The sequence below is a fragment of the Geotrypetes seraphini genome, chromosome 1, assembly GCF_902459505.1.
Source record: "Geotrypetes seraphini chromosome 1, aGeoSer1.1, whole genome shotgun sequence".
Classification (NCBI taxonomy): domain Eukaryota; kingdom Metazoa; phylum Chordata; class Amphibia; order Gymnophiona; family Dermophiidae; genus Geotrypetes; species Geotrypetes seraphini.
In genome coordinates, this window is record NC_047084.1 from 245,615,621 (window position 1) to 245,640,069 (window position 24,449).

At 42.4% G+C, this 24,449-nt stretch overlaps 1 protein-coding gene across 2 annotated transcripts in view; it reads left to right on the forward strand.

Moving 5' to 3' along the window:
* Positions 1-9,776: 9,776 nt before the first annotated feature.
* The window catches only part of FAM184B (family with sequence similarity 184 member B), a 76,881-nt gene continuing 62,208 nt past the window's right edge, over positions 9,777-24,449 (forward strand). For both annotated transcript variants that reach the window (XM_033929840.1, XM_033929916.1), the window contains exon 1: positions 9,777-9,955. In XM_033929840.1, the coding sequence (XP_033785731.1) occupies positions 9,827-9,955 (129 nt within the window). In that variant the 5' untranslated portion in view covers positions 9,777-9,826. The remainder of the gene's footprint in view (positions 9,956-24,449) is intronic.

A 24,449-nucleotide genomic window follows, 5' to 3' on the forward strand; every position in this document is an offset into this window, starting at 1 on the left:
CTATTTGAGGTTGTTTGACCTGCACACCCCGAGTGCTAACCCCACCCCCTCCTGGGTTGGTTTTATGTTTCTCAGCTTGAGGAAAGGAGTAATAGGGGGAATAATTGGTTTCTAGTGCCCTCCCCCTCTGGCTCTTGGGCTGTACTATGACCTGCCTTTTCTCTTTCCCTCCTGGCTGTGCCGGCTGTCCGGACTCCATGCCAGGTTTTCCAGGGACCAGGGCTGTGTGCTTGCTGGGTTTAGTAGTTCTTTTAGTTGGGACAGGAGCTTCCCTGTCACATAATGCATGAGATCTATTTGCATGTACTGCTTTCAATGTATGCTAATAGATCGCATGCATATTCATTGGGGAAAGCCTGAAAACCCGACTGGATTGCGGCCCTCAAGGAGAGACTTTGACATCCCTGACTTATGCCAACTAAATAAAAGATCTTCCTTATATGCTTAAATGGATTAAGTTAGTCCAACAAAAAAAGGTATCACTTTATTCTCTTTGTTTATTTTTATTTATTAACATTTGTTTCAATGCTTTAAAATAGACTAATCAGCAGTCACACCACATTATCCATGTATCCGTGTAGCAATTTAAATGAATGGAATCGCTGAATATGAACAGAAAGATAGGAGCTAATAGTACAGAAATAAATAATTTATAAAATAATAATAATAAAGGTAAATTGCTAGGGTCTGTTTGTTCTTGCTCACATTATAGTTCCAGCCTAGTGGCAGGATCCAACATATTTTATTGCCATAGCTGCTGTTCCTCTAGTTTCCTGTAGGATTAAGGATTACACTTCCCCCTCCACTTTCGCTTTGATAGGGGAAAAGCATAGCAGCGAATACCGAAAAACCACAAATAACTTTTCGTATGTTATTCTCGGTTTTTTGGTAACAAACCCCTAAAAAGATAAAAAAAACCGCGAATAACCTAACCTGATTTGCTCCGGGAGCAGCGATTTCCGCCGTACAATACCAGGAGCAGTGATTTCCTGTGACATAAATTGGGGGGGGGGGGGGAGCCAGAGAATGAAAAATCATGCATAATCGAAACCACGGTTAATGAAACCGTGAATACCGAGGGGGAAGTGTAGTTTTTCCGTGGTTCTTTCTGGTACAGATGTGTTTAGGTTTAGATTTATTTGTAATATACATAACATAACATAGTAAATGAAGTAATCTGCCTTTATCCAAAGCACCAGATAATATATCTGTATTTTGTTTTGCGTTTTTATGAATATTATCTATAGTCCAAACAGTCTTACACAGACCAACAGCTCTGATAAGAAAGGGCCGGATTCTGTAAAGGACATCTAAAATTTAGGCAGGAAAATGCTGAGCACGATTTTAAAATGCATAGACACACTATAGAGAATCGCACTCAGCGCTGCTCAGTGAGTCTTGATATGTCTAATAGACGTCCTTTATAGAATCGCCTTTTAGGCGTCACATAGACATCTTCACAACGTCTATTACGTTATCGCGTCTCATTATTATGACATCATTAGAATGGCGATTTTATGCTGATTTTCATTAAAATTGTATGCAGTGAAATGCTGGCACCACTATTATATTTTACTTATATTTTAACCCCTTTTTTAAAATTTTGCTTCTGTCACAGAAAGCAGAGAAGGATTCGAACCAACAAGGTCAGGGTGCTAAGGCTGTAGCTTTAACCGTTGCCACTTAGATAGTAAACCGCATGTCAGTTCCAAAGCCTCTTGATTTACAAGCAGTCATTTCTCTAGGATAAATATCAAACATACCTTCAACACTTGTCCAATTCCTTTTTTGGCCTCTATGTTCCTCAAAGTACATGAAAAAATATATATAGTGTAGATATCTGCTAGACAGCGGTAGGGCGCTTACTGCTGCCTACAATCAGGCTAGAAATTGGATCATCAAAGGTGAAAAGAACCACAACGACAGCACTCAACTTCAAAAAAGGGAATTATGATGCCATGAGGAAAATGGTGGGGAAGAAACTCAACGATATCGCAAGGAAGATGGAGTCCGTAGAAAAAGCCTGGACCCTACTCAAGGGCACGGTGCACGAAGCACAGAACCTGTGTGTCCCCAAGTTCAGGAAAGGGTGCAAAAAAAATAGAACAAAAAACCCAGTGTGGATAACAAATGCAGTGAAAAAGGCGATAAGTGATAAGAAAGCATCATTCAAAAAATGGAAAAAAGACCAGATAGAGGACAACCAAAAGGAGCATAAAAACACCAAAAGGAGTGTCACCGAGTGGTTAGGAAAGCAAAAAGAGAATATGAAGAAAGACTGGCAGGGGAAGCAACAAACTTCAAATCATTCTACAGGTACGTCAAGGGGAAGCAACCAGCTAGGGAGGAAGTGGGACCCTTGGATGATGGAGACAGAAAGGGAGTGGTAAAAGAGGAAAAGGAGATAGCGGACAGGTTAAATGAGTTCTTCACGTCGGTTTTCACAAGGGAGGACACAATCAACATTCCGGAACCTGAGGAGATCGTAAAAGGAAATCAGGATGAAAATCTGGTTCAACTAGAGGTGAGCAAGGTGGATATCCTCAGGCAGATAGACAGGCTAAAGAGCGACAAATCGCCAGGTCCGGACGGCATTCACCCAAGGGTACTCAAGGAACTAAGGAACGAAATAGCTGAGCCACTTCGACAGATATGCAACCTATCCTTAAAAACTGGAGAGATTCCGGAGGACTTGAAAATAGCAAATGTCACGCCCATCTTTAAGAAAGGCTCAAGGGGAGACCCGGGAAACTACAGGCCGGTGAGCTTGACCTCGGTCCCGGGAAAGATGATGGAAGCGCTAATTAAGGACAGCATCTGGGAACACATCGAAAACAATGGGCAGCTAAAGTCGAGCCAGCATGGCTTCTGCAAGGGCAGGTCATGCCTCACGAACTTATTATACTTCTTTGAGGGGGTAAACAGCCAGGTGGATAAAGGGGAATCCATAGACATCATTTACCTTGACTTCCAAAAAGCCTTCGACAAGGTACCACACGAAAGACTGCTATGGAACCATGGGGTGCAAGGGGTGGTCCACCGATGGACCAAAAACTGGCTGGCGGACAGGAAACAGAGGGTTGGAGTAAAGGGCCATTACTCAGATTGGAAATGGGTCACGAGTGGAGTTCCACAGGGGTCGGTGCTAGGACCGCTTCTGTTCAATATATTTATTAATGACCTGGAGGCGGGAACAAAATGTGAGGTTATTAAATTTGCGGATGACACTAAACTATACAGCAGGGTCAAAACCATGGATGACTGCGAATACCTCCAAAAAGATCTGACAACGCTGGAAGAGTGGGCCAAAAAATGGCAAATGAGCTTCAACATAGGGAAATGCAAGGTCATGCATGTTGGGAAAAAGAACCCGATGTTCACTTACAAGATGGGGGGATCACCACTAGGGGTGAGCAACCTTGAAAGAGACCTGGGAGTGATGGTAGACACAACATTGAAGGCGTCGGCGCAATGCGCCACAGCCTCAAGGAAAGCGAACAAAATGTTGGGTATCATTAAGAAAGGTATCACGACCAGGACGAAGGAAGTCATCCTGCCACTGTATCGTGCAGTGGTGCGCCCGCACTTGGAGTACTGTGTCCAGTACTGGTCGCCGTACCTCAAGAAGGACATGGCGGTACTTGAGAGAGTCCAGAGAAGAGCAACTAAGCTAATAAAGGGTATGGGGGACCTCTCATATACTGACAGACTGAAAAAGCTGGGGCTTTTCTCGCTGGAAAAGCGACGACTTAGAGGAGACATGATAGAAACCTTCAAGATCATGAAGGGCATAGAAAAAGTGGACAGGGACAGATTTTTCAAACTATGGGGAACCTCAAGTACAAGGGGGCACTCAGTGAAATTGAGAGGGGAAAGGTTTAGAACAAATGCCAGGAAGTTCTTTTTCACCCAGAGGGTGGTGGATACATGGAACGCGCTACCGGAGGATGTGATAAGCAGAAGCATGCTACAGGGCTTCAGGTACCTGGAGGACAAAGGGATTGAGGGGTACAGATAAGAGTAGAGGTAAGGTTATAGGGATAGGATTAGAGGTAAATGGTAAAATTAGTCAGAGACCACTGTTCAGGCAGTGGGCCTGATGGGCCGCCGCGAGAGCGGACCGCTGGGCGAGATGGACCTCTGGTTTGCCTCAGCGGAGGCAACTTCTTATGTTCTTATGTCCATTTATGCATATATGCCTGGTACAATCTTTCCCTTACTTTCAGTATATTGGTGCCAATTAACCACACATATCATTTGCACGAGATTTCTTTTGAGCATTGCTTAGCTACTTTTCTGCGCTGTCATAGCACCATGGGGTTTTGTGATATGGGCTTTAGTGCCTAGCTTTGAGCATAGGCCTCCTAGTGCTGTGAGAGGCAAACTGAAAGAAGCAGACAGTCACATCCAATTCCCCCCATCCCCCACACTGTTTGGTATCTGTCCTTCTATCTCATATCCAAATCCCCAATCCAGCATCTCTCTCATATTCTCAAACCCTGCATCCTATCTTCAGACTAGAGAGTTCTGTGGGGACAAAAATTTCACCAATCCCTGCCAGTACCCATAACCTTCAGAAGTACCGTGTTTCCCCGAAAATAAGACAGTGACATATTAATTTTGGGCCCAAAAAATGCACTAGGGCTTACTTTTGGGGATATCTTATTTTTTTTAATGTACAACAATTATCTCTCCCTTCCTCTCCTCTACCCCAATTCTTCCTCTTTCCTTCCACCTCACCTCCATGTGCAGCATCTTTCTTCCCCTCTCACCCATCCCCTTGTGCAGCATCTTTCCATCCCTCCCTCCCATCCCCCTGTGCAGCAGAACCCCCACCAATCCTCCCTCCGTGACACTAACATACCTCCGCTCCGAGGCTTCTTAAAGCAGCAGGGGTGGGGGTTGCTGAATTGACAAGTCCAATTTTTTTCAGCAAATCAGGCAGCACTAGAGTCAGGGATGGAGTCGGGGAGTGTTGGGTACATTGGGGGGGGGGGGGGGTGTCGATATTAACTAGGGCTTATTTTCAGGATAGGTCTTATTTTCAGGGAAACAGTGTAGTTGTTTAATTTAGGCCTCCTTATATCAAGCCATGGTAGAGTATTTTAGCGTGGGCCGGTGATGTAAATGCTATGATACTCATAGCAATTGAATGAGCATTGGAGCATTTACCTTGCCGGTCCGCACAAAAATATTCTACCATAGCTTGATAAAAGGGCCCCTTAATGTTGTTACTGAAATACATTAGATCAGCGTCTCTAAAACTTTTTTAGTTCTGGCACACTAAACGGAGCAAATATTTTTTGCAGCACATTATAACTGAAATTATAAAATTGCAAAACCAGGCTTGTGTAATCCTTTTCTAAGGCATCTATTGCGTTTATGGTGTGAGACGCAGAGGAGATGGGGAGCTGGGTTGGTACCTTCCCTTTTGGGGGCTTTATGCGATGAACCTCTGTTTCCTGCGGGTAGGGAGAGCTCTGTCTTTTTGCACTGGGGGCGCATTGGGCTTCAGACCTTTAGGGATGTTTTACATAAGGGGATTCTGGTATCTTTTGAGGCCTTTCAGACTAGTTGTACCTTGCCCCAGGGAGATTTTTTGGCTTACTCACAGACCCGACATTTTATTCATTCTCAGGGATGGACGGGGGGATCTATTAACTCTGCTGCTCCCTTAGAAAATTTGTGGATCAAACTTAGAAGTTTGCCTAAGCCCATTTCAGTTCTTTACCAATATTTTAGGGGCTCGGTTTCTTTCCATCCTCGATATAAAGAAGTGTGGGAGCAGGATTTGGGATGTTCCTTTTCAGAGCGGGAATGGACTCAACTTTGCATAGAAGTGGGCAAGGCCTCCTCTTGCGTTCTTATCCAGGAAAATGCTTATAAGGTGTTTACTAGGTGGTATTATACACCAGCTAGGTTGCATAAAATGTTTCCTGGGACTTCTGCATTGTGCTGGAGGTGTGGGGTTGCTTTGGGAACCTTTCTTCATGTTTGGTGGGATTGTATTCCTTTGCAGATTTTTTGGAGACGGGTGGTTGGTTGTTTATCCCAATTGTTACAATTTGTGATCCCTTTAGTACCAAGGGAATGTTTATTGGGTTTAAACAATGTGTGTGATTATTCTTGGCAAACTAAACTTCGCCGTTGGAGTTTGGCAGCTGCTAAATATTTAATCGCTAGTCACTGGAAGCGGGCAGAGGCCCCAACTATCCTGGAATGGTCTCTGAAGTTTCACAATATGTGTGCAATGGAGCTTTCAATAGCTAAGCGACATGGACATTAATTTTCATCTGTTCGAACCTGGACTGTAATTATGGACAAGGTGGATTCTTTGTTTTAAGTTTACTGGGGGTGCAGGGGAATCGGGGGGATTGATTGTGTGGGGACGACTTCCTGAAGGAACAACAGGGGGTTGTCCACATGGGTTATTTCAGTTTACTGTGGTGGGGTGGGGGTGTGGAGTTTCATTGGAGGGGATATCTATTTCTTTGTATTGTAATTTGTTATTGTTCTTTTGTGACTTTTGCCTGAGATATTATCCTGTTTTGCTACAGAATCTGGAGTTTGCTTGTGAGCAGATATCCACATCTTTGCTTGTACAACTTTTCTAATTTCAAAATTCAAATAAAATATTTCAAATTACATTACATTAGGGATTTCTATTCCGCCTTTACCTTGCAGTTCAAGGCGGCTTACAAAAGATTAATAAATGGGGGTTACAATGGGAGAACAATTGATTTACTAGAGAGGTAAATAGTAGATCTTTTGACATTTCTCAGGTTGTTAAGAGTAAGGCGGCTTACAAAAGATTTAAAGGGGGTAACAATGGAAGCACAGTTGTCATTACTAGTGAAGTAAAGAGTAGATCAATTTTAGAGTTATTAAGAGTACATGAAGTTAGGGCTGCTTCAGGAATTTCTTGAAAAGTATAGTTTTTATTTCTTTTCTGAATGTCTTGTAGTCTGGGGTGGTCATCAGAAGGTTGGAGATCTGGTTGTCCAGTCTTGCGGCTTGAGTGGCTAGGAGGCCGTCGTGTAGTTTTGATCGTTTTACTTCTTTGATCGGGGGAGGTATGAATGGGGAGTGCGTTTTTCTGTGTCTGGTTGTGGATGCTTGGATGAGGCGGTTGTTCAGGTAGGATGGGCTGTCTCCGTTAGGGTTTTAAATAACATGCAGTAGAATTTAAATTGTATTCTTTCTTGGATTGGTAGACAATGTGAGTTGATGTAAGCTTCTGTGGTATGGTCATGTTTTCTCAATGAGTAGATGAGTCTCAAAGCTATACTTTGGATTGTTTGTAGTTGTCTGGTCATAGTAGCAAGGCATGGAAGGAAGAGGATGTTGCAGTAGTCCAACAGTCCTAGGATTAGGGATTGTACTATAAGCTGGAATTGTGTTCTTTCAAAGAATTTCTGGACTAGTCTCAGATTTCTCATGATTGCAAAGGATTTCTGTATTGTTTTATTTATTTGCGGTTGCATGGTACAGCATCTGTCATTCCAAGTAGTTAAAAAAAAAAATTGCAAAACCAACATAAAAAATATAGAATCGCGCTCAGCATTTTCCTGCTGGACGTCTAAACAACGCCTAAATTTTAGACGTCCTTTACAGAATCTGGTCCTTTCTTGTCAGAGCTGTTGGTCTGTGTAAGACTGTTGGATAAAGGCAGATTATAAATATAAATCATCTTCTTGTTTGTTCATAGTCTGGAAAAGAAAAACAAGCTTTCCTGTTTTATCAGGTCCCAAATGATTACTCAGTTTGGAATGAACGAGTCCAAAGAAAGAGTATTTTTTTTCTATGCCATCAGAAGAAGCTACTACTGTTAAAAGTGAAATCATTACAGTACTCCCCCAATATTCCCGGGGGTTCCGTTCCAGGAACCCCCGCGAATCTTGAAAAACCGCGAATACGGTTTTTCATGGGGGAGACTGGAGAGGGCAGCAGGAGAGGCAGGAGAGAGCAGCCAGAGCGCTAGCGAGTGCAGGAAATCACTCACTGTATGCTTCGACCGCTTCTTCCTGCACTAAGTCGGGCCTTATCCAATCAGGAGCTGCTTTGACACGTAGCTCCTGATTGGTAAGGCCCGACTTACCAGGAAGAGGTGGTCAGAGCATACAGCGAGTGATTTCCTGCACTCGCCAGCACTCTAGCTGATCTCTCCCGCTGCCCTCTCCTTGTCGTCGGTTCGCAGTCGGAAAATACCACGAATGACCAGGACCACGAACCGCTGACTGCGAACGACCGGGGGAACAATGTACTTCGACAGTCTCTAAATCCAAGTGCTTAATTAGTGAGCTCCAGTGGTTCACTGATGTGACTTTCTTTAAAACATCAGCAAACATATTTCTTTAATGGTTCCCCCTTAGCTCTTGTTTATTATAGTCGGCATTACAGATGGATGATTCCTGGATACCCATGTCATAGCTAACTACTCTTCAGCACTTAAAGTTTGACCCTGGTATTGAATATTGACAATATTTGCAAGAAAATGAGCTGGAGACATTGCTTGTCCCATTCATTTTTTTTAATGCTTGTAATTTAGTTCTTAATATGTCAGACTTTCATTTATAGTGATTTTATTATAGGCTGACCATAACAAATCACTGTCAATCTTCCTTTAAGGCAGTGGTCTCAAACTCAATCCCTTTTCAGGACCACATTTTGGATTTGTAGGTACTTGGAGGGCCTCAGAAAAAAATAGTTAGTGTCTTATTAAAGAAATGACCATTTTGCATGAGGTAAAACTCTTTATAGTTTATAAATCTTTCCTTTTGGCTAAGTCTTAATAATAATATTGTAATTTATAGCAAAAGAGACATATGATCAAGAAACTGTTTTATTTTACTTTTGTGATTATGATAAACATACCGAGGGCCTCAAAATAGTACCTGGCGGGCCGCATGTGGGTACCAGACTGCGAGTTTGAGACCACTGCACTAAGGTAATCATGCCCAATATATAATTTTATACTTTTGATTGAAATGGGTTCTCAGCAGTCTGTCCGAGTCACAAAACTTTCATATACTCAGCATTTCAGCCACTATCTTCATAGGATCATGTTTTCATTTATTATTCTCATTTGCTTTTCCCAATTATTTTCCTAATCCTTACATAATTTCATTTCCAATGTTCATATCTTTTATATAACTTCACTTAACTGTGTTTAGTCCATTGTAAGGGGCAGTCCTTGTCCATGCCTATTCTACACCACTGACACCCCCCCCTCCCAAAAATAAATACAAAAATATAAGTACGTAGTGCCTGCTTAGTGCACACAAAAAGGTTGCTTCCCAAAAATATTTTAACATGTTTTGCAGTAAGCATTTTCACAAGTGCTAAGTACAAGTAAGGCTTAACACCCTTTAGTAGACATACCTCTAACTGTTGTATTAATGTTTTTTCTTTAACTAGTTCTATTTTTATAAGTCAACATTTATTATATTTGATTTAATTTTTGTGAAATGCTGTAAATACAAAACAATATATATCTTGCTGATTGTATCTCCCAAAGTGTGTCCTGCTTCCCTGGAATTTGGAGTGTCCAGCGACAATAACTTCTTATGTCAAAACGGAAACTCAGTCACTGCCAAATATCACCCAAAGGGGAGTGGCACTTGTTGCTGGTTGGAGCATCTGGCTCCTTTGATGAAGGATATTAACATATGGAGAGAGAAAGAGAAAGAGAGAGATTGAGACTGGGTGAAAGATAATTTCTGTAAGTCGTCTTAGTCAGTCAAAACATTGGAAATACAGTACAGTAGGAACTGGTCATAGTTGGTGCAGCTCACAGAGCACAAACCTGATTAACATTTTGAGCACGATGACCTCAGGCAAGGTTCATCTGTCTGGGATTTGCAATGGATCAAAAAGTGATCAGTTCAACTCTGCAGAGGAATACAGTCAGGAAATCCACATGAAAATGTGCAAGAAGATTGCACAGCTAACCAAGGTAAGAGAGATAGAGTATGAGTGTGCCCGCTAGAGTGTGTATTAACAGCTGTAGAAATAACCAGGGTAAAGAGAGCTATTTAAATCTCTTTTAGAAGGCACACTCGGCCATTGCAGGAACTTTATTTCAAATGAGCTCTTAACGGGCATGTTGCTTATGGCTTTTCTTTAATATTCACATCAGGCACCTCTGCTGTATACCCTGCAATGTAAAAGTGTTACTGCACAGCATTTGAAGAGCATTTCTACAACTTGGTGCCTATATTTATGTACTGCCTGCATGCGTAAATATACAGAATACCAGTATATTCACGGATAAGTGGTAGTAAAGTGACTAAGTTATATTCTGTAAGGATGCATGTAAGTGGCATAGTGCATAAATGTAAGGGAAGTATTCACATGGGAGGGGCAAGGGCGAAGTCAACACTTTTATGCCCAGCTTCAAAATACTGCAAGGTATGTGTGCTTCTGCTGCATATACATGACCACAGTTGTGCCAGATCTGTGGTTGGTGTTAACTGTGGGGACCTAAATGTTAGGCATGCCAATGCCAGCTTACATTACTTTTCTAATATGGAATTTGGGTGCTCAGATGCCATTTTAGTTAATTTTTCCATTAACTACCACTATTCAGGAACTCTACTAGTTAATTGCATGGCTTTTTGGTTTTCAAAAATTTCAAATCAGATGGGCTCTTACCTCCTAAAATTAAAATTCTGATAAGACTACATTACTCTGGGTGAGAAGAAGCTGTTCTCTTCCAAACTAACATCCTACATTAGATGGTAAATCAATTTAACTGCAAACACCTAGCTCAGAATCTAGCTAGGTGTTGGTTAGATTCCACTATCTTCAACAAATTATGATGTTTACAACAAATACATTCCCATTTATCACTTCTTGATCTGCAGAAGGTTGCTCATACTCTGACTTTTTCCAGACTTCATTACTGCAATTCTATGGATAGGTTTCCTAATAATTTATTAACGTAGAGTCAATTGTTAGAAAACACTGTCACTAAAATTACTCTGAATAAATCTCATTACAACAGCATTGTTCCATTATTGAAATCCTTACATTGACTCCTAGCGGTGGCTAGAACTGAATTTAAAGATTTTATACTATGGGGCTCATAATAAAAAAATATAAACGGCCAAAAAGCGTCCTAATCGCGAGGACGTCCAAGTGCCGATAATTGATGGGTGTGGTGGAGGTGTATTATGGGCAGGCTTTGGGCGTACCTAAGGGCGGGTTAGACTTGGACGTCTTGCAGAGATAATCTAACATTTTGTAAGATGTCCTAGATGGAGCTTAGATGTTTGGAACGAGACCTGTTTTATCAGAGTCTAAGGGCTTCTTTTACTAAGCTGCGCTAGCAGTTTTAGCGCGCGCTTAGCATACGCTGTAATGCCACGTGCGCTAGACGCTAACGCCTCCATTGAGCTGGCATTAGTTTTTGGCACGTAGTGTGGGGGTAGCGCACGCTAAAAACGCTAGCGCACCTTAGTAAAAGGAGCCCTAAGTGCCACAAAGGAGACTGCATGCATTGAGGTAGGACACCCCCACACTCCCTCAGTGCTCACTGACCCCCTTCCACCACACAAAAATGAGAACATAAGAACATAAGCAATGCCTCCGCTGGGTCAGACCTGTGGTCCATCGCGCCCAGCAGCCCGCTCATGCGGCAGCCCAACAGGTCCAGGACCTGTGCAGTAATCCTCTATCTATACCCTTCTATCCCCTTCTCCAGCAGGAAATTGTTCAATCCTTTCTTAAACCCCAGTACTGTACTCTGCCCTATTACATCCTCTGGAAGCGCATTTCAGGTGTCCACCACACGTTGGGTAAAGAAGAAGTTCCTGGCATTTGTTTTGAATCTGTCCCCTTTCAACTTTTCCGAATGCCCTCTTGTTCTTATATTTTTTGAAAGTTTGAAGAATCTGTCCCTCTCTACTCTCTCTATGCCCTTCATGATTTTGTAGGTCTCTATCTTATCCCCTCTCAGTCTCCTCTTCTCCAGGGAAAAGAGACCCAGTTTCTCCAATCTCTCAGCGTATGAAAGGTTTTCCATCCCTTTTATCAGATGTGTCGCTCTCCTCTGAACCCTCTCGAGTAACGCCATATCCTTCTTAAGGTACGGCGACCAATATTGGACGCAGTACTCCAAATACGGACGCACCATTGCCCGATACAATGGCAGGTATCGGTAGTAATACCGATAGTTCTGGTAGTTCTGGTAGTAATACCCTTCTAAAACAGCTTCACCTAGTATGGAGAAGCCTAGTAGAGCTGCACACAGGTGTCTTAAGTAGCCTTATGAGTGGGATAGTGAACCATAGAGAGGAGGACCCAAGCCACTCTAACCACTACATTTATGGTAGAATGTGTGAGCCCACCGAAACTACTGCCATATATGTGCCACCTGCCATCATAAGTGCTATTGAGGTGGAACAAGTTTCAAGTTTATTAAAAATTTGATTAAATCGCTTAATCAAAATTCTAAGCAATGTACATAATTATAATTACAACTTATGGGGGAACTATACACTCAACTTAGACTTGACGCACGGACATACGCTACGAGAGGAAAAAAATACAATTGTTGATAGAAAGTAAGACAAGATTTAAACAACAGGGAGGGTTAAAGCAGAAAGGTTTAGGATGGAACAGAGGTCGGTATAGTAGATTTTTTTGGGGGGTTGGGGGATCACCATAAATTATAAGGGGGTTATGGTGAGATATACATCTGGAATCGTTTATGTGAAGTTCACCGCAGTCCATTACTATGCTGGCCCCTCCCACATCCAAATAGTCTGCATTTGGACATTTTCAACATGGATGTTTTTCTGATCGAAAATGGGGCATAAAGTTAGACATTCTGGCGGCCTAGACATTCCTCTGGCAAAGATGTCTAAGTAGACGATTTTCAAAAAAATATATATCTTTGGACGTCCAGCAGTTTGCCATTTGAAAATAGCCATTTCTATTCCTCCAACTTTGGATGTTCAAGTTGGACTTAGATTAAAAAAAAAAAAAAAAAATGCCCCTCCACGTGTTCAAAGTTCTTTATGGTATGTGTGCAGGTTATCTATCTCACTTAGGCCCTCTTTTATCAAGCCGCAGTAGCAATGGCTGCACAGCAAATGCACTGAAGCCCATTCAATCCCTGTGGGCTTTGATGCACTTGCTGGCCTGCACTATTCGGCTTTATAAAAGAGGGCCTTAGTCTCACTACCCATTGATCGCCTTTCTATCAATTCAGAAGAATAAGCTTTCTTATCATGTTATTCACTCATTAAAGTTCATAATCTTCATGTAAGAAAATGTTTATTTTTGTTGCAGTACAATGCTGGAATTATCTCTTGCAAGCTAAGGCCACTTGTGCTGTGGCCAGAAATGACACATTTTATTTATTTACAGTACTTATGTGCCATTTAAAAAAAAGTGACTTACAATAAAATATATACAATCAATATACAAACAAGATCTCACACATCTCATAGAGACACCATAAAAATCTATATAATTTCATTAAAAAAACAAACACAAATTCACTATACATTGCACCTGGAATTCACCTCAGACAAAATTAATGGCCATGCACTAATTTCGCCATTAGCATGCAGCCATTAAATAAAAGTTACCACATGAACCCATACTGACACCTATTTTGTAGGCAGTAAGGGCCTGATTCTATAAACGGCACTTAGTGGTACCTACACCGTTTGTCATGGTTGTCAATCAAGTGCTAGGTGCCATTTATGGTATCACACCTAGCGGTGTCTAAGAGGAGTTAGGTGTCGCTGGGCATCCTATAGGTAGGCGCAGCTCCATTACGCCAGGTTTTCACTGGCCTAATTTACCAGCGTCTACATTGGATGCCTAACTCAGCCATGCCTATTCTCTGCCCCTAACTATGCCTACTTTTTAGATAATCATTGGTAGGCATCCTTAGGCGTGGGAGGGCATTTCCACTTAGGCATCGCTAGGAATCCTAAGAGTTCAGCGCCCAACTCTTACATTGTTTCATTAATATTTCATTAATATTTCAGCCTATCAATTTCTTTTGATAGGCTGAAAACCAGCAAGGTCTGATTAAGCCAATAAAAATAAAAGTTCCATGCAGATCCCAAACTTAGGCGTTGCTAGGCCTAATTAGGGTGCCTAGCAGTGCCTAATGTAGGCATCCTATATAGAATCAGGCTCTAAGGGCTCACTTGCTAAGCCTGCACCAATCAATCAGGGCACAGCAATGCCTCAGGTGCTAACTGATTAGTGCTGTCATACCCGCTCTCCACCCCACATCCCTTCAAGAAAATTAGGAAAGTTATTTTATGACACAGTGTACACATGGAAAAAGGGAAATTTATTAGTTTCTGGAAGTCAATTTGGGGACAAATAAATATTGTTTTAGAATCGGATAGTCCCTTAATATATGAAGCCATAATTTGCAGTACTATGCTACACGTTAAACCTCCCCTTGATAAATATAAAAGCCATCTTTTCCTGGTTTTGACTGGAATAGCTGTTCAATTGATCACAAAAAATTGGAAAAGCCATGATAGATTAAACTACACATTTTGGTGGACAAATGTATGTAATATATACAAATATGAGAGAATGAATGCAGAATGTTTGGGGTCCAGTGTTTCATTTAACAAAGTATGTAGTCCATTGGCTTTATTTGCTGCTTAACAATAATGGTTTCTGTATTTTTCTCTAAGTTTTTCCTTACACATCCGGGGTGGGGGAGGGAGAGGTAATTGAGAAATTGATATTAATTCTTCATATCAATGTAATAAATAAAGTTGTCTTGTATTATTAATAATTGATAGAAGGGTGGGTGGGTAAAGTTTTGGTTCTATATACTAAGGGGCTCATAATCGAAAGAGAAATACGTCCAAAAACCGGCCTAAGTCTCAAATACGTCCAAGTGCCGATACTAAAAACGAGTTTTGGACGTATTTCTGAACGACCTAGGCCTTCATAGTGCCGTTGAATGACCAAAGCTAAACGGAGCATTTCAGGAGAAGTGTTGAGGGTGTAAGTTGGGCGCGATGTGGGCTGCTTAGACTTAGTCATACAGCATGTGTAACCGAAAGTTATATACCCAACAATCGACGGAACCTGGACACAAAAACCCATCTAAACTCACCAGATAAGCACTGAAAACACATAATACAGACCCCCACACACTACCCCAGTGATCACCGACATACCCCCACCTTCATAAAAATATTAATTACACCTTTAAAATTCAGTCTCCAGACCATCATCACCTGGCCGCCTGGCATAGATGAAAGTCTAGTTGTCCAGCACAGAGGCGGCTTAAGTCATCTTGGGGGTGGGTTAGGGACCCATAGAGAGGAGGACCCATGCCCATAAGCCCCCGTAATCACTGCATTGATACTTAAACATGTGCCCTATACACCCCCCAAACCCTTTTCTTCTGGCATATAAGTGGTTCCTGCAGCCATAAGGGCTATTGGGGTGGTAGATAAGTGGGTCTAGGGGATTCTGGAGGTGGTTTGGGGGGCTCACCATGACCTATAAGGGAGCTGTAGTGAGGAGAAGCCATGGCACCCTTTTTGTGAAGTTCACAGCAGTGCTCTGTAAGGTACCCCACTATTTAGGTGGCATGTCTGGGTGTGCAGTCCATCACTTTGCAGACCCCTCCCACGTCCAACTGGCTTGTTCTAGGTGTTTTGGACTTGGACGGAAAGTTGGACGAAAATGTGGTATAAAAATGGACGATCAGATCGTCAGAACATATAATTAGATGATTTTCGAAATGAAAAAAAAAGTTGGACGTATTTTTCGATAATGTGTCTTAAGCTGTTTTTTACTTTGGACGACTTGTGAGATGAACGTAAATGGACTTATACGTCCCTTTCGATTATGCCCCTCCACTTGTATAAAATGGTGTAATCTCTAATATTTTTCTGTATTCAATCAAATGTAATACACTGTTGTAGTTTATAAAATAATAAAATTTTTCAAAAAAAAAAAAAATATTAATAAAAAGGGAAATTTACCATGGGATGGCAGTAAATGTCCTACGGTAAGACTTTTTAACATATGGAAAGCACAAGCTAACACTTACTGCAGTTTAGTAAAAGGAGCCCAATGAGAGCTAAAGGTGGAACATTCTCCACCAAAGAAAGGAGCAAGATTGTTATCACATAGAGGGAAATTCTAAAAGTGGTGCCTAAATTTAGGCACTGGTAGGCGCCCTACTGGCACCTGAGTTAATTGAAGAATGCCTTTAGAAACTACAACAAATGGCAAGGGTGAAGCTCCTACCAGTGCCTCAATAAAAGGAATCACGCCTACTTAGGCATTTTAGGCCACTGAATGCCAAAGTCAGCAGTGCCAGTGCCGGAAGTGGCATTTGGCAGCCTAAAGTGCCTACATAGGCACGAATCACACAAAGATAGGCACTGGAAATGTAAGCTCAGAAAACCCTGGCCTACATTTCCCGTGCCCATCTTTCCTGTAGGTGCGATTCTGAAACTGGTGCCAACGCATGATTGTCATGTGATTGACAGCCACTTTTAAGGCGGTTGACGATGTCAGCACCGGTTACAGAATCTGGCACATAATGCATTGATTTGTGAGCTGTAAAATTCAAATGGTGCTGATAAGTGTCAAAGGGACTTATATGCATATATTTACAGAATAATGCCTAGGCAAAATTTTGGCATTTGCAAGGGTATACCATTATTCTAATGACATGCACATAATGAACACATCACAGTGCATATGTTATAGAATTGCTCTGATTGGAGCAATATTCAGCTGCTATACGTATGGCTAGGGAGTTTAATTTAGGAACAAATATAAGCTGGTCTAAATTAAACTGCTCAGCTCTATGACTAGCAGCTGAATATCACTGCTATATATAAATATATAACTGTCAGCAGCAGTCAGTGCTGCTGATTATCCAGACAGCAGCCCTTAACAGCAAGTATTTAAAAAAAAAAAAAAAAAAAAAAATCACTGACTGCCAAAGATGAAAATGTAAACATACCCAACTATTGAACAGTCCATGTTGAATCTTTCTACAAATTAGTATGAAACTAGTCATTAAGCCCGTTACATTAACGGGTGCTAGAATACTGTTCACCCTCTATGTTGCCCCTTCCATTCACTGCCCTCTCTTCTCTTTCCATCCAGTGTCCGCCCCCTCTCTCTCTGTCCCATATGGCCTCTCTCCATCTCCTCTTTCCTTTTCCCTTGGTCTGGCATACCTTCCTCCTTCCCTCCATGCCCTGCCATCTTCCCTCCAAGCCATTCTCTCCCCCTCTGCTCACTTTCCTCCTTCAACTACTTCATCAGGCAACAGCAGCATTCACAATTCATTGCTGTTGCTGGCTTCAGGTATTCCTCTCTGGCGGGTCCTGTGTTCATGAAAACAGGAAGTAGGCAGGACTGGCCAGAGAGGAAGGCCTGAAGCCGCAACAGCAGCGAATTGTAAACGCTGCTGCTGCCTGAAGCACCCGAGGCAGACGCTTCTCTCCCCTCCCAGCCCAACCCCCGCTGACTCTGCGACCCTCCCCTCCCAGCCCAACCCCCGCTGACTCTGCGACCCTCCCGGCGAGATGACTTTAATAACAAACCTCCCTCCAGCGTTGGCAGCCGCAGCACGCTAAACAGGCTGGTTCGCGGCTTTCTTCTGCCGTTGAGTCTCTCTGTCGCATCATTGATGACTTCATTAGTGACGCGGCAGAGAGACTCAACTGCAGGAGAAAGTCGCCTGTTTAACGTGCTGCAGCTGCCAACGCTGGAGGGAGGTTTGTACGGGTATGTGCAGAAGCGATATGTCTCTCCCCCTCCAGTACCTGTGCAGCACTTTGCTGCGGCGCATCCTCCCATCCTGAGTCGGCCACAGCGCTCGAGTCTGTTTCTCCCGCTTTGTCTAGCCGCCGCATACGCACTCTGGCCACGGACCTACGGATCAGGGATTACAGATCACGCAGGTCTGAGTGCGCATGCACGGCTAGCGTTTTATTATATAGGATGCATTCCATTTGAGTTTGTCCTGAATTTCTGCAACCCTTTCCTGGTACATTGTGTGACTTGAAGTGCTGATTTCAATTGGTAGATTCAGGGACTACATACTTTCATAAATTATATTCTACTAGTCTTATAACCCATTACATTAACAGGTGCTAGAATATGTGTGTGTGTGTCTGTCTTTATTTCTTTCTCTCTCTCTCCTTAGCCGCTTTCTTTCTTTCTTTCTGTCTTTCTTTTTCCTTGGCTGTCCATCACCACCCCTTGCCTGCTCCCCCTGTCCATTGTCCCTTCCTTTTACGTCCCCCTGTGTCCACCAACACCCCTTCACTGCTCTCCTTATGCAGTAGCAGCCCTTCTCCCTTTGTTTTACCTCCCCCCTGTCCAGCAGCACCTCTTTCCTTCTCTCCCTGTCCAACATTAGGCTCCATTCCTTTTTCTTCACCCCCCCATCCATCAGCACCTCTTTCCTTCTCCTCCTGTCCAGCAGTAGGCATCCCTTCCTTTTTCTCCCCCCCCCTCCTCCTTCTTATCTCTATGATACACTTACCTTGCTGTGCCCCTGATCAGAGGTTCCTGACAGCCGCCCAGTTGCACCCATTGGAAAAGTTCCCTCTGCCGCATCCCGCACTCCTCCTGACGCAACTCCCGCTGTCTTTCTTTCTGTCTGTCTCTGTCCCTGGCCCCCTTTGTCTGTCTGTCTTTCTGTGTATCTCCCTGCCCCTGTGTCTTTCTTCTTTTCTTTCTGTCTCCCTTCCTCCCTCTGTCTGTCTGTCTGAAGCAGCATTCCCTCCCCCTCCATTTCCCTCCTCCCACACCAGTTCCCTGTGCACCTGCCCCTGTGTCTTTCTTCTTTTCTTTCTGTCTCCCTTCCTCCCTCTGTCTGTCTGTCCGTCCAAAGCAGCATTCCCACCCCCACACCAGTTCCCTGTGCAGCAGCATTAGCGTTTCCTCTACCCCCCTTTCCCTTCCTGCGGTCCCGACTACAAACGCGGTCCCGAGTCTTTTGCCGCCCCCCCTTCCCTTCCCGCGGGCCCGAGTACACATGGCTATTCAAGCAGCGTGTGCAGCAATCTTCACACGCTGCTTCGGGTCCTTCTACTGCCCTGATTTACTCTGGCATGTCCCTGATGACATCATCAGAGACACGGCAGAGCAAATCAGGGCAGTAGAAGGGCCCGAAGCAGTGTGTGAAGACTGCTGCACACGCTGCTTAAATTGCCAGTCGGGCCCGCGAGAAGGGAAGGGGGGGCGGCAAAGGACTCGGGTCCCGGGCAGCAGAAAATTGCTGGGCTCCTCGGTGGGGGCGCTGAGCGGCCGCGATCCCTCTCCTCCCAGACCCCCCCACCCCCTTGCTGGAGGAACGGAGATCGGCGGCTAGCTGCGGTCCCGGCTTGTGGAGGCGATCGGCGGCTGGTGACGTATAAGCGCGCATGCGCACTCCTGCGACCACAGACCTACTGATCACGGAAGCACGCAAATAGGAGTGCACATGCGCGGCTAGCCTTTTATTATATAGAATGGACGAATTAGCATTTAGCTCGTGCAAAATCGGCTAGCATGCCTTAGTAAAAGAGGGGGTTAATTAGTTCAAGTTTCAAGTTTCAAGTTTATTTACATTTGATGCATCGCTTATTACAATATCTAAGCGATGTACAATTTAAAAACCAACAGATTGTGGTAATACATATAATTTATATGAGTTAGACAATTGACAAAACAATTTGGACAAACATGAATAAGTAGGAAGGAGGGGGAAAGTTACAATTACATTGTTTGTTAAAATTTTACATAAAACGGAAAATACATTAGGTATGAATGGGGTGAGGTGAGAAAATAATATTGTTGATTATTAGGATATAAAAAATCTAGAATAGGTCATATCATAAATCAAATGCATCTTGAAATAAATAACTTTTTAGAAATTTTTTAAAAGAAATAAGATCTTTTTCATTTTTAATAAAATTTGGAAGGGAATTCCACAATGAAGGGGCCACCACTGAGAACATATCATTTCGTCTAGTGCCGATTATTATTATTAGGATGTAAGTTCAAAAACAGGACTGGCCAAAAAGTCTCCCTCCTGGAGCTGGGTATCTTGGCAGCTCTGCAGCAGTAAGCTGAGAATCAGGGAAGCTAGGCAAGTCATTTTCAATCTCCATTGCCTCTGATACAAACCAGAGATTCCAAGGATGGACTGATCAAAACTGTGAGATTTAAGGGCAAGGTGCACAAGATATAAATTTACAAAGATTTACTCAAATAGGGCATTGGTCTTTGACCTAAGGGCCGCAGCGTGAGCGGACTGCTGGGCACGATGGACCACTGGTCTGACCCAGCAGCAGCAATTCTTATGTTCTTACAAGTGAAAGAAAAGGTTCACAAACAGAAAAAGCAAAATAAAATAGTGGGGTTTTTTTTAAAAATGCATCTGAAAGGATATTGGCGGAGTAGAGACAGTATTGGGACAATGTTCAAGGAATTTGTCCAAGCAATTTAATAGTTAATATGGTAAATTCATTGAGTTGAACATTTCCCTCCATTTAAGCATATGCACAGGTACCAATGAACCTCTCCATTCCAGCCTAGATTTTCAAAGATAAGCTTTAGATATATGAGATTTTAGAGACACAGAAATATAAATAAGTGCATGCACTCTCTAGCTTTCTTTTCTAGTGCTGTCCTGTTGCTTCTATGCTCCTTTAGTCAGTGACCCCACTCCCTACCAGGTCTGCCCACCATCATGTATGTGTATAAAATAGATATTCCAGGAGCAGAGTTGGGCAAAATTCATGAAAATGATCTGTGCCTAATTGAACAGACATACATGTGTGTAATTACATTTGCTCCAGTGTAGATGTAAATATGTAAATATGTAAATTTAGACTCAGAAAATAATATTAAAGATTGAACTAGGCCAGTTACTGGGCAGACTTGCACGGTCTGTGTCTGTGTATGGCCGTTTGGAGGAGGATGGGCAGGGGAGGGCTTCAATGGCTGGGAGGGTGTAGATGGGCTGGAGTAAGTCTTAACAGAGATTTCGGCAGTTGGAACCCAAGCACAGTACCGGGTAAAGCTTTGGATTCTTGCCCAGAAATAGCTAAGAAGAAAAAAAAAAATAATAATTTAAATTGAATCAGATTGGGCAGACTGGATGGACCATTCGGGTCTTTATCTGCCGTCATCTACTATGTTACTATGCAAGTGTGCCTGCTGCTGCTGGCCACACATATAAGACGCAATTTTATTGCGGAATATTTATGTGTTCAGTCCATCCTCAGAACAGACTATACAGGGAAAGCAGTGTCTGTTGTTCTGAAAGTCTATTGTTCTTGATGTTTTGTATTTTCAGTAAGTATTTGGATAAATGCCAGCTAAATGCATGTATAGTATGAATTTATACATTTTTGATAAGAACATAAGAATTGCCGCTGCTGGGTCGGCCAGTGGTCCATCTTGCCCAACAGTCTGCTCCCGCGGCAGCCCTTAGGTCAAAAACCAGTGCCCTAATTGAGTCTAGCCTTACTTGCGTATGTTCTGGTTCAGCAGGAACTTGTCTAACCTTGTCTTGAATCCCTGGAGGGTGTTTTCCCCTATATAGCAGCCTCCAGAAGAGCGTTCCAGCTTTATACCACTCTCTGGGTGAAGAAGAACTTCCTTACGTTTATACGGAATCATTTAACTTTAGAGAGTGCCCTCTCGTTCTCTCTACCTTGGAGAGGGTAAACAACCTGTCTTTATCTTGAATGTTTCAATCATGTCCCCTCTCAGCCTCCTCTTTTCAAGGGAGAAGAGGCCCAGTTTCTCTAATCTCTCACTGTACGGCAACTTCTCCAGCCCCTTAACCATTTTAGTCGCTCTTCTCTGGACCCTTTTGAGTAGTACAATGTCCTTCATGTACGGCGACCAGAGCTGGACGCAGTATTCCAGGTGGGGGCGTATCATGGCCTGGTACAGCGGCATGATAACCTTTAATGCCTTTTTATGTTTTATTTTAAATGTTAATCCTTTTTAAATAATTTTTTTTAATTTGACCCCCTTTAATCAAGCCACACTAGGGTTTTTTTTTATCGTTCGCTGCAGTAAAAGCTCCAACGCTCATAGAATTCCTAATAGTATCGGAGCTTATACCACAGTAGCTAGCGATTAAAAAAACCCTAACACGGCTTGATAAACGGGTCCTTTATTGTTTTTTGGCACTTGTCCTCTGTTCCAGATTCTGTTGCTCCAAGGACAAACTGTACTTTCCTTTTTAAAAAGTTATACCCTTTTATACCTATACTGGCTGAATACACTTATGTGGCCAGGTCTAAAATCACCTCTTCAATTCTGAGTATTACATTAGAATTCATTTGGAGCTATTAAAAAAAAACAAAAACCAACTGTGAGACATTTATTTCCAGACTTAAATAGAAGTGTAAGGAGGCATAGCTCATGCTTTATTTTAAAATAACCTTTGATGGTTTTCTGTTCTTAGAAATCCTGAAGTACTTTATAGCAATTATGCATTATTGGTCCTGAAACTGCAAGGGTAGTTATTAGGACAGGAGATAAGCTTGGCATAGACATGTTCTATATTTATTTCATGAGAGACATCCTGTTGTGTTTACTTTTGTTCATAGCACTCAAAGTGATTTATAGAAGCACTCAATAATTAGTTATTCATATGTCAGTTTTATTTTGCTTTGAAAAAGGAACCCATAGTAAATGTCTACATTTGTGCCATGCTAGACTATTTGGAAATATGATATGCTGACATGATAAAATAGTACAGACAACAGACAAGTGCAGACAGACTGAAATACTACCACTGAAGATTAGCTACACTGTCTACTGTATGATATGAAAATAGAAAAGAAAGAAACATCCAGTGACAACAGACCATATCTGAACCTCTTGGCATTTCAAGTTAACCTATGGGCTATACTTTCATATGAATAAAGATGTCAGTGTGGTGAAAACTGGCAATGGTTTTTTAAGAGAGAAATATGTGGCATGGGGTAAATTTATAAACGATGTTTTATGTGCACACATATAAAATACTTCTAATAAAATCAATCAGTGTTTCTTATGAAATGATCCAAATGTACTATGATTCTAGGTGTACTTGGGGGAGGAGTTTGGGGGATCATAGGTGGAGTCACAAAATATACACCTATATATACAGTATAGCTGTATTTTTAGCTGCAATTTTGTGCTGGTATTTTATTTAAAAAAACACATAAGTGCCATAGAGAATATTTATTAAGCTGTATCATGCAGCTACCAGATTCTAAAACCAGCCAGTATGGTAAAAATCCTGAACTATCTTCTTGGTGCTGGTAGGAGCAGGATTTGCGTAGGTCATAGATAGAGATGGGTCATGGCTGGCACTAACAGCTAGCACATGGGATGCTACCTACACTAACTCTCATGACTGCTAATAGCATAGCTGCACTTAACCTCAACAGGTTTCAAGTTTATTTAAAATTTGATTTTAATGCTTATCAGTATTTCTAAGCATTGTGCAATGATAAAAAAAAATGTGGGATACAATTAAAATACAACAGACTTAAATACACGTAAATAGACTTACAAAAAAACCATAAGGAGAGGGGGAGGACTACAATGTTTATAGTAAAGAGAGACATTTAAGGTTTGAACAAAGGGGGGGGAGACATAAAATAAGAAATAGTACTAAAAAGTGTTGCTGAAAAGGTTAAGTGCAGCCAAAATGACAGCCTGAACCCCAGAAGCAATTATTCCTCCCCTGATGTAAACCCTTCCCCCTGATCAGGCCTTCCTACTGATTAGGCCTCCTGATCATGCTACACACTACCAGATCAGTAACCTCCCATCTGATTTGCCTGATCTGATCCCCTCCTAAGTCAAGAGTCTCCCATACGACTCCTGGAGCAAAGCCTGCTTTTTGAAATAAAATCCTTCTCCAGATCAAAGCCTTTCTCAGATCCAGAGGTCTCCTCTGACATTTCCTGATACCCCCTTTTACCCAAGAAATCTGTTTTACTCTAGTGTATGTTACAGGAATGGGCTCTTTCTGCTCTTGCCCTGTCAAAATTCTGAATTCAAAATGGAAGCTCTAACCCCTAGCAATATTCTTGCAGTTCTAAAACAATGAGACTACTGTTAAGGGTCATAACTGCCATTTTGAATCCGGGACTTTCAGGGGGCAGAAGTGAAGATGACTGTTCTTGCTCTATACACTAGATTACCAGGGATTAGTTGGGTAAATGATTGAGTGGACATAGAGTGTAGACCTTGTAGGGGGGAGGGGGACTTGGATTGAGGAGGGCTTTTCTTTGGCCAAGGGACTTTGCTCTGAGAGGACTCTGCTCTAATGGGATCTTAAGAAGAGGGCTGTTGACTGGGGAGAGATCCGATCTCTATGGTGCTGGGTAGGGTGACCTGATCAAAGGGAGAAGTTTGTATTGAGAGTGGGAGAGACTTCATCTCCTGACACTTCATCACTGCATCACTTC